The sequence below is a fragment of the Oncorhynchus gorbuscha genome, linkage group LG09 (genome assembly GCF_021184085.1).
Source record: "Oncorhynchus gorbuscha isolate QuinsamMale2020 ecotype Even-year linkage group LG09, OgorEven_v1.0, whole genome shotgun sequence".
In the NCBI taxonomy this organism is placed as follows: Eukaryota; Metazoa; Chordata; class Actinopteri; order Salmoniformes; family Salmonidae; genus Oncorhynchus; species Oncorhynchus gorbuscha.
The window spans coordinates 84,258,851-84,272,011 of record NC_060181.1 but is presented as its reverse complement, the minus strand read 5'-3'; the positions used below and the strand labels follow the sequence as shown (position 1 = coordinate 84,272,011).

Genomic DNA, 13,161 nt, shown 5'->3' with positions numbered 1-13,161 from the left:
TGGAATGCGCCTCTGGCTATCCATACATTTAAAAAACAAATCGGAGAACAGCTCAATGAACAATACTCTCCCCATTGCTCTATCTGTGGATTTGCATTCAGAGAGCACACTGGATGCTCTGGCCAATAAGTAGGGTTGTTCCCAAAAGCTCTGACCTCACAGCTACAGTCAAGCACCCAAGCTAACTGGTTCACACCGGCTCACTACTTTCAGACACATAATGAGAGAATGCATCACTCTGACCATTTTACCTGCCCTGGCAGAGCTGGTTAGACTTTTTTCATGTTATCCAGAGCGTTGGTGACTGTAGCTGTGCTGCCTCGGTATACGAGGCAGATGCTTATGTCCATCCACCATTCCTATCCACAACACTGTTGACCCTAGTTGCCAGTTTCCACGTCATCTCCTGACATCTCCAGACATGGATGGACCTCAAATATTGACTTATATCACGTGACCTGGCTGGCTACATTATGCACGCAGGGGCATCTTAGTAACACAGAGATCAATGTCACAGCCTGCTATCCTGAGGTGTCAAATGTCCTTATACCCTGTCTCTCTCTCTATCCCTCTCTCTCTATCCCCCTCTCTATCCCTCTCTCTCTATCCCTCTCTCTCTATCCCCCTCTCTATCCCTCTCTCTCTCTATCCCCCTCTCTATCCCTCTCTCTCTATCCCCCTCTCTATCCCTCTCTATCCCCCCCTCTATCCCTCTCTCTCTATCACCCCCTCTATCCCTCTCTCTCTATCCCCCTCTCTATCCCTCTCTCTCTATCCCCCTCTATCCCTCTCTCTCTATCCCCCTCTCTATCCCTCTCTCTATCCCCCTCTCTATCCCTCTCTCTCTATCCCCCTCTCTATCCCTCTCTCTCTATCCCCCTCTCTATCCCTCTCTCTCTATCCCCCTCTCTATCCCTCTCTCTCTATCCCCCTCTCTATCCCTCTCTCTCTATCCCCCTCTCTATCCCCCTCTCTATCCCCCCTCTCTATCCTATCTCTCTCTATCCCCCTCTCTATCCCTCTCTCTCTATCCCCCTCTCTATCCCTCTCTCTCTATCCCCCTCTATCCCTCTCTCCCTATCCCTCTCTCTCTCTCTCTCTCTCTACCCCTCTCTCTACCCCCTCTCTATCCCTCTCTCTCTACCCCTCACTCTATCCCCCTCTCTATCCCTCTCTCTCTATCCCCCTCTACCCCTCTCTCTATCCCTCGCTCTCTCCCCCTCTCTCTATCTCTCTCTAACCCCCTCTCTCTACCCCTTCCTTCCCTCTGTGTGTGTGTGTGTGTGTGTGTGTGTGTGTGTGTGTGTGTGTGTGTGTGTGTGTGTGTGTGTGTGTGTGTGTGTGTGTGTGTGTGTGTGTGTGTGTGTGTGTGTGTGTGTGTGTGTGTGTGTGTGTGTGTGTGTGTGTGTGTGTGTCTAGGGTTCATTCCCAGGGAACCTGCAGTTGGTTCTGGTATTGAGGCCCACCACATTATTCCAGAGGACTCTATCAGACATCCTGTTCAAGTTCAACAAGGATGAGTTCAAGATGAAGGTGCCGGTACGTACAGACAGCAGCACCACACACACATTCATAGACAGCATTTTTAATTATTGTCATTAGATTCACTATTATGTTTTTCTATCCTGAATTTGTGTGTGTGTGTGTGGGTGTGGGTGTGTGTGTGTGTGTGTGTGTGTGTGTGTGTGTGTGTGTGTGTGTGTGTGTGTGTGTGTGTGTGTGTGTGTGTGTGTGTGTGTGTGTGTGTGTGTGTGTGTGTGTGTGTGTGTGTGTGTGTGTGTGTGTGTGTGTGTGTGTGTGTGTGTGCATGTAGGTGATTATGTTGAGTTCTGTGACTGAGCTTCACTCCTACATAGACCAGACACAATTGACTACTGAGCTGGGAGGAACACAGGAGTACTGCCACGAGCAGTGGATCTCACACCGTACCGTGAGTGCACACACTCAAATACAGCCAGCAAACACACAACCAACAAATACACTGTAAATACACACATCATAAACACCTTGGCCCAGTTTCCTACTTTTTAACTAATGACTTTTACCAGTAAAGCTGTGTATGTTGTCAACTAATGTGTTTCATCCATCTGTGTCTAGGACATGGAGGGCTTTGCTTTGATGGTGAAGAGAACAGCTCAGATCCTGCAGTCGTTTGGGACAGAGCTAGCAGAGACTGAACTACCCAATGACATCCAGGCTACTGCAAACTTACTGAGATCACACACTGACAAGAAAGACAAGATGAAGGTACAGAGCACACACACACACACAGACACACACACACACACACACACACACACACTTGAGGCTGAGTGTATTTAATGACAATCCGTCTGTGTTGAATCTAAATGAGCTGTTGTATAGTGTTCTTTATCCCACACTACTGAACTCAGAGGGGTAGTGTGTGTGTCTGACTGCTGGGATGTGTGTGTATCTCCAGGAGGATCTACAGGTGGCTCTAGGACAGGGCAGCAGACTGTTGGAGAGTATTAATGAGCCAGTGGTCAGAGATCCTGATCACAACAGGAACCAGGGCGAACTGGAGAACCTGTCCACCGTACAGAGGTTAGAACACACACTGGGAACCTTGACACTGGGGTTAGACCATACACTAACAGCCTAGAGCACTAGGGTTAGACTTAGAACACACACGTACAATCTAGAACCCTGGGGTTAGAACATACACTGGGAACCCAGAACACTGGGGTTGGGCTTAGAACACACACTGAGAACATAGAACACTGGGGTTAGATCATAGACTGAGAACCTAGAACACTGTGGTTAGAACACACACTGAGAATCTAGAACACTGGGGTTAGAACACACACTCAGAACCTAGAACATTGGGGTTATAACATACACTGAGAACCTAGAGCACTGGGAATATAACACTTACTAAGAACATAGAACATTGGGGTTGAACACACAGAGAACCTAGAATACTGGGGTTGAACACACAGAGGACCTAGAACACTGGGGTTGAACACACAGAGGAGCTAGAACACTGGGGTTGAACAGACAGATAACCTAAAACACTGGGGTTAGAACACACACTGAAAACCTAGAACACTGGGGGTTATAACACACACTGGGAACCTAGAACACTGGGGGTTATAACACACACTGGGAACCAAGGGTCACAGTAGGGTCAGATATACTATGCACGGGAAATCTAGAACACTCCAGACCAATGCAAGAGTTTAGAACACACAGCAGCGTTTGCTCATCACCATGATAAAGACTGGCAGTGCTGGCTGCTCTCAGGTCAGGTGTAGTATTTTGGGAAACTCTGTTGACAGCGAAGACAACACAGTCTGGCACCTTTCACATTCAACTCAGTAGAGTGAACAGAATGTACACAGAGCGACAGAACGCACACAGAGGACAGAACGCACACAGAGGGACAGAACGCACACAGAGGGACAGAACGCACACAAAGGGACAGAACGCACACAGAGGGACAGAATGCACACAGAGGGCAGAACGCACACAGAAGGACAGAACGCACACAGAGGGACATAACGCACACAAAGGGACAGAACGCACACAGAGGGGCAGAATGCACACAGAGGGACAGAACGCACACAGAGCAACAGAACGCACACAGAGGGACATAACGCACACAAGGCAACAGAACGCACACAGAGGGTTAGAATGCACACAGAGCAATAGAACGCACACAGAGCGGCAGAACGCACACAGAGGGACATAACGCACACAAAGGGACAGAACGCACACAGAGGGTTAGAATGCACACAGAGCAATAGAACGCACACAGAAGGACAGAACGCACACAGAGGGACATAACGCACACAAAGGGACAGAACGCACACAGAGGGTTAGAATGCACACAGAGCAATAGAACGCACACAGAAGGACAGAACGCACACAGAGGGACAGAACGCACAAACACAGAGAGACAGAACGCACAAACACAGAGGGACAGAACGCACAAACACAGAGGGACAGAACGCACGAACACAGAGGGACAGAACGCACGAACACAGAGGGACAGAACGCACAAACACAGAGGGACAGAACGCACGAACACAGAGGGACAGAACGCACAAACACAGAGGGACAGAACGCACACAAAGGGACAGAACGCAAACAGAGACAGCAGATATTGTCCACATGTCTTATTTCTCCTCTTCTTTACTTTTCTCTCTTACTCTGGCCCTGTCTCTCTCTCTGGCCCTGTCTCTCTCTCTGGCCCTGTCTCTTACTCTGGCCCTGTCTCTCTCTCTCTGGCCCTGTCTCTCTCTCTGGCCTCTGGCCCTCTCTCACTCTGGCCCTGTCTCTCACTCTGGCCCTGTCTCTCACTCTGGCCCTGTCTCTTACTCTGGCCCTGTCTCTTACTCTGGCCCTGTCTCTCTCTCTGGCCCTGTCTCTCTCTCTGTCCCTGTCTCTTACTCTGGCCCTGTCTCTTACTCTGGCCCTGTCTCTCTCTCTGGCCCTGCCCTCTCTCTCTCTGGCCCTGTCTCTTCTCTGGCCCTGCCCTGTCTCTCTCTCTGGCCCTGTCTCTCACTCTGGCCCTGTCTCTCTACTCTGGCCCTGTCTCTTACTCTGGCCCTGTCTCTTACTCTGGCCCTGTCTCTCTCTCTGGCCCTGTCTCTCTCTGGCCCTGGCCCTCTCTCTCTGGCCCTCTTCTGGCCCTGTCTCTCTCTCTGGCCCTGTCTCTTACTCTGGCCCTGTCTCTCTCTCTGGCCCTGTCTCTCTCTCTGGCCCTGTCTCTCTCTCTGGCCCTGTCTCTCTCTCTGGCCCTGTCTCTCTCTCTGGCCCTGTCTCTCTCTCTGGCCCTGTCTCTTACTCTGGCCCTGTCTCTTACTCTGGCCCTGTCTCTCTCTCTGGCCCTGTCTCTCGCTCTGGCCCTGTCTCTTACTCTGGCCCTGTCTCTTACTCTGGCCCTGTCTCTCTCTCTGGCCCTGTCTCTCTCTCTGGCCCTGTCTCTTACTCTGGCCCTGTCTCTTACTCTGGCCCTGTTTCTTACTCTGGCCCTGTCTCTCTCTGGCCCTGTCTCTTACTCTGGCCCTGTCTCTCTCTCTCTCTGGCCCTGTCTCTTACTCTGGCCCTGTCTCTTCTCTGGCCCTGTCTCTTACTCTGGCCCTGCCCTGTCTCTCTCTCTCTCTCTCTGGCCCTGTCTCTCTCTCTCTCTGGCCCTGTCTCTCTCTCTGGCCCTGTCTCTCACTCTGGCCCTGTCTCTCTCTCTGGCCCTCTCTGGCCCTGTCTCTCTCTGGCCCTGTCTCTCTCTCTGGCCCTGTCTCTTACTCTGGCCCTGTCTCTTACTCTGGCCCTGTCTCTCTCTCTGGCCCTGTCTCTCTCTCTGGCCCTGTCTCTCTCTCTGGCCCTGTCTCTTACTCTGGCCCTGTCTCTTACTCTGGCCCTGTCTCTCTCTCTGGCCCTGTCTCTCTCTCTGGCCCTGTCTCTTACTCTGGCCCTGTCTCTACTCTGGCCCTGTCTCTCTCTCTGGCCCTGTCTCTTACTCTGGCCCTGTCTCTCTCTCTGGCCCTGTCTCTCTCTCTGGCCCTGTCTCTCTCTCTGGCCCTGTCTCTCTCTCTGGCCCTGTCTCTCTCTCTGGCCCTGTCTCTCTCTCTGGCCCTGTCTCTCTCTCTGGCCCTGTCTCTCTCTCTCTGGCCCTGTCTCTTACTCTGGCCCTGTCTCTCTCTCTGGCCCTGTCTCTCTCTCTGGCCCTGTCTCTCTCTCTGGCTCTGTCTCTTACTCTGGCCCTGTCTCTTACTCTGGCCCTGTCTCTTACTCTGGCCCTGTCTCTCTCTCTGGCCCTGTCTCTTACTCTGGCCCTGTCTCTCTCTCTGGCCCTGTCTCTTACTCTGGCCCTGTCTCTCTCTCTCTGGCCCTGTATCTTACTCTGGCCCTGTCTCTTACTCTGGCCCTGTCTCTCTCTCTGGCCCTGTCTCTTACTCTGGCCCTGTCTCTCTCTCTGGCCCTGTCTCTTACTCTGGCCCTGTCTCTCTCTCTGGCCCTGTCTCTTACTCTGGCCCTGTCTCTTACTCTGGCCCTGTCTCTTACTCTGGCCCTGTCTCTCTCTCTGGCCCTGTCTCTCACTCTGGCCCTGTCTCTCTGGCCCTGGCCCTGCCCTGTCTCTGTCTCTCTGGCCCTCTGGCCCTGTCTCTCTCTCTGGCCCTGTCTCTTCTCTGGCCCTGTCTCTCTCTGGCCCTGTCTCTCTCTCTGGCCCTGTCTCTTACTCTGGCCCTGTCCCTGTCTGGCCCTTACTCTGGCCCTGTCTCTCTCTCTGGCCCTGTGTCTCTCTCTGGCCCTGTCTCTTACTCTGGCCCTGTCTCTTACTCTGGCCCTGTCTCTTACTCTGGCCCTGTCTCTCTCTCTGGCCCTGTCTCTTACTCTGGCCCTGTCTCTCTCTCTGGCCCTGTCTCTTACTCTGGCCCTGTCTCTTACTCTGGCCCTGTCTCTCTCTCTGGCCCTGTCTCTCTCTGGCCCTGTCTCTCTCTCTGGCCCTGTCTCTCTCTCTGGCCCTGTCTCTTACTCTGGCCCTGTCTCTTACTCTGGCCCTGTCTCTCTACTCTGGCCCTGTCTCTCTCTCTGGCCCTGTCTCTCTCTCTGCCCTGCCCTGTCTCTCTCTCTGGCCCTGTCTCTTACTCTGGCCCTGTCTCTCTCTGGCCCTGTCTCTCTCTCTGGCCCTGTCTCTCTCTCTGGCCCTGTCTCTCTCTCTGGCCCTGTCTCTCTCTCTCTGGCCCTGTCTCTTACTCTGGCCCTGTCTCTTACTCTGGCCCTGTCTCTCTCTCTGGCCCTGTCTCTCTCTCTGGCCCTGTCTCTTACTCTGGCCCTGTCTCTTACTCTGGCCCTGTCTCTCTCTCTGGCCCTGTCTCTCTCTCTGGCCCTGTCTCTCTCTCTGGCCCTGTCTCTTACTCTGGCCCTGTCTCTTACTCTGGCCCTGTCTCTTACTCTGGCCCTGTCTCTTACTCTGGCCCTGTCTCTCTCTCTGGCCCTGTCTCTTACTCTGGCCCTGTCTCTCTCTCTGGCCCTGTCTCTCTCTCTGGCCCTGTCTCTCACTCTGGCCCTGTCTCTCTCTCTGGCCCTGTCTCTTACTCTGGCCCTGTCTCTCTCTCTGGCCCTGTCTCTCTCTCTGGCCCTGTCTCTCTCTCTGGCCCTGTCTCTTTCTCTGGCCCTCCCCATCTCTGTCTCTCTCTCTCTCTCTCTTAAACCCTCCCCATATTTTCCTCCCCATCTCTGTCATTCTCTATCCTCTATCCCTCTCTCCTCTCCTCTATCAGACTGTTGTCCCAGTTGGATGAGACAGAGCGGGCGTGTGATGAGTTCTGGGGGACACACCAGGCCAAGCTGGAGCAATGTCTGCAGCTCCGCCACTTTGAACACAACTTCAGAGAGGTGAGTGGGACAACACACACACACACAAACACACACACTTGACGTCTGTACACCTTGGGTAACATAGACTAGCTACAGTATCTGAAAGCAATACACCACAGTGCAACATAGTGACACATAGTGACACAGCATCTTGGTACATCTGTGGGACAGTGACACAGCCACCTGTGTTGATGCATGTACATCTGAATCTTTGTGTATGTCCTACCAAAAGTCATTGCCTCTGTGTGTTCTGTTGTGATGCTCTTCCAGATGAGATGTCTGCTGGACCAGGTGGCAGAGAGATTGACAGCTTTCTCAGAGGTGGGAATAAACCCTGCCCATGCTGATCACATCTTCTGTGACCTGAACAGCCACGAGGCGAGAGTCTTAGTAAGTAAACACACACACTGATACACATATTATCTACAGCACATATCATCTCCCTGTTCTCTCTCTCTCTCTCTCTCTCTCTCTCTCTCTCTCTCTCTCTCTCTCTCTCTCTCTCTCTCTCTCTCTCTCTCTCTCTCTCTCTCTCTCTCTCTCTCTCTCTCTCTCTCTCTCACACTCTCTCTTTCTTTCTCTCACACTCTCCCCCTTTCTTTCTTTCTCTCTCTCTCTCTCTCTCTCTCTCTCTCTCTCTCTCTCTCTCTCACACATTCTCTCACTCTCTCTCTCTCTTTCTCTCACACTCTCCCCCTTTCTCTCTCTCTTTCCCTCTCCTCCCCCCTCCCTCCCTCACACTCTCTCTCTCTCTCTCTGTAGGAGGTATTGGACGAAGCCCAGGCTTTGGCCTGTGAGGGTGACGAGTTGATCCAGAGCTCTCACTATGCTGAGGACTCCATCCAGCCCAAATGCAGCGAGCTCCGAGCCGTGAGCAAGGAACTTAGTTCCACCCTGAGAGCAAGGAAAGATCACCTACTCAGAGCTATGGAACTACACCACAATCTGGAGAGGGTGAGAGGGACAGACACACACACACACACGTACTGTATATACACAGATATACTATATACAGGTATATACACACACACATACAGGTTTATACACACACACATACAGGTTTATACACACACACATACAGGTTTATACACACACACATACAGGTTTATACACACACACATACAGGTTTATACACACACACATACAGGTTTATACACACACACACACACACACACACACACACACACACACACACACACACACACACACACACACACACACACACACACACACACACACACACACACACACACACACACACACACACACACACACACACACACACACACACACACACACACACACAGGTATACACACACACACACACACACACACACACACACACACACACACACACACACACACACACACACACACACACACACACACACACACACACACACACACACACACACACACACACACACACACATATATATTTATATATACAGTCCGGAAAGAATGAAGAGACCACTGCAAAATGATCCGTTTCTCTGGTTTTACTATTTATAGGTTTGTGTTTGGGTAAAATTAACATTTTTGTTTTATTCTATAAACTACTGACAACATTTCTCCCAAATTCATCATTAACAATGTCTACACTGTATTTCTGATCAATTTGATATTATTTGAATGGATTTTTTTTTAAATGCTTTTCTTTCAAACTTTTGAACAGTAGTGTAAAGTTGAAGTCAGAAGTTTACATACACCTTAGCCAAATACATTTAAACTCAGTTTTTCACCATTCCTGACATTTAATCCTAGTAAAAATTCCCTGTCTTAGCTCAGTTAGGATCACCACTTTATTTTAAGAATGTGAAATATCAGAATAATAGTAGAGAAAATGATTTATTTCAGCTTTTATTTCCTTAACTAACATTCCCAGTGGGTCAAGGGTTTACATTACATACACTCAATTAGTATTTGGAAGCATTGACTTTAAATTGTTTAACTTGGGTCAAACGTTTCGGGTAGCCTTCCACAAGCGTCCCACAATAAGTTTTGGCCCATTCCTCCTGACAGAGCTGGTGTAACTGAGTCAGGTTTGGCCCATTCCTCCTGACAGAACCTGAGAGGTTTGGCCCAGACAGAACTGGTGTAACTGAGTCAGGTTTGGCCCATTCCTCCTGACAGAACTGGTGTAACTGAGTCAGGTTTGGCCCATTCCTCCTGACAGAACTGGTGTAACTGAGTCAGGTTTGGCCCATTCCTCCTGACAGAGCTGGTGTAACTGAGTCAGGTTTGGCCCATTCCTCCTGACAGAACTGGTGTAACTGAGTCAGGTTTGGCCCATTCCTCCTGACAGAACTGGTGTAACTGAGTCAGGTTTGGCCCATTCCTCCTGACAGAACTGGTGTAACTGAATCAGGTTTGGCCCATTCCTCCTGACAGAGCTGGTGTAACTGAATCAGGTTTGGCCCATTCCTCCTGACAGAGATGGTGTAACTGAATTCCTCCTGACAGGTTTGGTGACAGAGCTGGTGTAACTGAAGGCCTCCTGACAGAGATGGTGTAACTGAATCAGGTTTGAAGGCCCCTTGCTCGCACACACTTTTCAGTTCTGCCCACAAATTCTCTGTAGGATTGAGGTCAGCGCTTTGTGATGGCCACTCCAATACCTTGACTTTGTTGTCCTTAAGCCATTTTGTCACAACTTTGGAAGTATGCTTGGGGTCATTGTCCATTTGGAAAATCCATTTGCGACCAAGCTTTAACTTCCTGACTGATGTCTTGAGATGTTGCTTCAATATATCCACATCACTTTCCTCCTCATGATGTCCTCCATTTTGTAAAGTGCACCAGTCCCTCCTGCAGCAAAGCACCCTCACAACATGATGCTGCCACCCTCGTGCTTCATGGTTGGGATGGTGTTCTTCGGCTTGCAAGTCTCCCCCTTTTTCCTCCAAACATAACAATGGTCATTATGGCCGAACAGTTCTATTTTTGTTTCATCAGACCAGAGGACATTTCTCCAAAAAGTACGATCTTTGTCCCCATGTACAGCTGCAAACCGTAGTCTTGCTTTTTTATGACAGTTTTGGAGCAGTGGCTTCTTCCTTGCTGAGCGGCCTTTCAGGTGATGTCAATATAGGACTTGTTTTACTGTGGATATGGATACTTTTGTACCTGTTTCCTCCAGCATCTTCACAAAGTCCTTTGCTGTTGTTCTGGGATTGATTTGCACTTTTCTCAACAAAGTACATTCATCTCCAGGAGACAGAACGTGTCTCCTTCCTGTATGACGACTGCGTGGTCCCATGGTGTTTATACTTGTGTACTATTGTTTGTACTGATGAACGTGGTACTTTCAGGCGATTGGAAATTGCTCCCAAGGATGAACCAGACTTGTGGAGGTCTCCAATTTTTTTCTGAGGTCTTGGCTGATTTCTTTTGATTTTCCCATGATGTCAAGCAAGGAAGCAGTTTGAAGGTAGGCCATGAAATACATCCACAGGTATACCGCCAATTGATTCAAATGATGTCAATTAGCCTATCAGAAGCTTATAAAGCAATGACATAATTTTCTGGAATTTTCCAAGCTGTTTAAAGGCACAGTCAACTTTGTGTATAGTAACTTCTGACCCACTGGAATTGTGATACAGTTAATTATAAGTGAAATAATCTGTCTGTAAACGATTGTTGGAAAACTTAGTTGTGTCATGCACAAAGTACATGTCCTAACCAACATGCCAAAACTATAGTTTGTTAACAAGAAATTTGTGGAGTGGTTGAAAAACGAGTTTTACTGACTCCAGCCTAAGTGTATATAAACTTCCGACTTCAACTGTACACACATATACTGTATATATACACACAGACTGTATGTACAGACACACACACACACATATATAGTACCAGTCAAAAGTTTGGACACACCTACTCATTCAAGGGTTTTTCTTTATTTTTTGACTATTTTCTACATTGTAGAATAATAGTGAAGACATCAAAACTATGAAATAACACTTATGGAATCATGTAGCAACCAAAAAAGTGTTTTTATCAAATCTAAATATGTGTTACGATTGAGATTCTTCAATGTAGCCACCCTTTGCCTTGATGACAGTTTGGCACACTCTTCACATTTCCTCAATGTGCTTCATGCTGCTGCAGAGGATAAGTTCATTAGAGGGACCTCTGCTGCAGAGGATAAGTTCATTAGAGGTACTTCTGCTGCAGAGGATAAGTTCATTAGAGGTACTTCTGCTGCAGAGGATAAGTTCATTAGAGGCACCTCTGCTGCAGAGGATAAGTTCATTAGAGGTACTTCTGCTGCAGAGGATAAGTTCATTAGAGGCACCAGCCTCAGAAATTGCAGCCCAAATAAACGCTTCACAGAGTTCAAGTAACAGACGCATCTCAACATCAACTGTTCAGAGGAGACTGATGAATCAGGCCTTCATGGTCAAATTACTGCAAAGAAACCATTTCCAAACAGTCCCTCCAGGTTTTCGTGGTTGAATTACTGCATAGAAACCACTTCTAAACAGTCCCTCCAGGTTTTCGTGGTTGAATTACTGCATAGAAACCACTTCTAAACAGTCCATCCAGGTTTTCGCAATTTTTTGTGTGATTTCTGAGGCCAAAACTGCTTGATTTTGCGGCAGCTTTTCTGAAATTCTGCGATACATTTTGCGATGTTTTTTTCACGTTAATTTCATATACAGCAATAAAAAAGTAATATCCTTCTAATAAGTTGACTTCAAAATACTTGAGATTGTGATTTTTTTCTGAAGGGTCGTAAGGACAGAATATGTGATTGATATGTACTATTGCATTTTTTTTTATCCAGAAATGTCCGTATTAGCTTTTGTGATCCATATTAAGTTTTACATAGAGTTTATAACGGCAAAGCTGACAAATGACATTCAGTGCTTTGAGCAGTGCTCTCCATAGACAGACTGGGGAGAGCAGAGGTGCTGACGACCCTACTAAAGCCAAGGTTAGCGGAGTTAAAGTTTGAGTAAAACAACACTCACCTTGATTCTTTCAGAGCTTACCACACTCTTCCATGCTACCACTTCAGTCACAGTGGTCTGCCGCTGCTGTGGGAACTGTTCTGACATTCTCATATGCTTTGCTTAGTTCGAAGTGACTGTTGATTGTTGAATTTCTCCAGTTTACAAAAACATTTTGAATTTTTTTTGTGCGCTCGTTAACTGTTATTTTTGTTGGCAAATGAGATTGATTTCTGTTCATTGTACTGCCTATCAGCCATCAACAATCACCCATCATCTTCGCACGTGAATACGCTGACAGGCTAGGGGGGAAAACTTTGTTGAATTGGGCCATTTTCCATGGCAACAGCGCAGTAATTGGTCAAAATTACGAACCCGCTTTTGATTGGACCCTTTTATGCGCTAAAAGTGCAGGGATTGGTCAAAATTGCGAGCTCTCGCATAATATGCGCTGATTGGTTGGGCAAAAAAAGTATTTAGTCAGCCACCAATTGTGCAAGTCTTCACAAGGTTTTCAAACACTGTTGCTGGTATTTTGGCCCATTCCTCCATGCAGATCTCCTCTAGAGCAGTGATGTTTTGGGGCTGTTGCTGGGCAACACAGACTTTCAACTCCCTCCAAAGATTTTCTATGGGGTTGAGATCTGGAGACTGGCTAGGCCACTCCAGGACCTTGAAATGCTTCTTACGAAGCCACTCCTTCGTTGCCCGGGCGGTGTGTTTGGGATCAATTGTCATGCTGAAAGACCCAGCCACGTTTCATCTTCAATGCCCTTGCTGATGCTAGGCTTTGTTACTTTGGTCCCAGCTCTCTGCAGGTCATTCACTAGGTTCCCCCGTGTGGTTCTGGGATTTTTGCTCA

At 48.6% G+C, this 13,161-nt stretch overlaps 1 protein-coding gene across 1 annotated transcript in view; it reads left to right on the top strand.

Moving 5' to 3' along the window:
• LOC124044461 (guanine nucleotide exchange factor DBS-like) overlaps window positions 1-13,161 on the top strand; it is a 57,347-nt gene that overhangs the window by 22,303 nt on the left and 21,883 nt on the right. Inside the window, exons 4-10 of the mRNA XM_046364094.1 lie at window positions 1,420-1,539; window positions 1,814-1,930; window positions 2,098-2,247; window positions 2,441-2,565; window positions 7,248-7,362; window positions 7,615-7,734; window positions 8,107-8,298. Of these exons, the coding sequence (XP_046220050.1) occupies window positions 1,420-1,539; window positions 1,814-1,930; window positions 2,098-2,247; window positions 2,441-2,565; window positions 7,248-7,362; window positions 7,615-7,734; window positions 8,107-8,298 (939 nt within the window). The remainder of the gene's footprint in view (window positions 1-1,419; window positions 1,540-1,813; window positions 1,931-2,097; window positions 2,248-2,440; window positions 2,566-7,247; window positions 7,363-7,614; window positions 7,735-8,106; window positions 8,299-13,161) is intronic.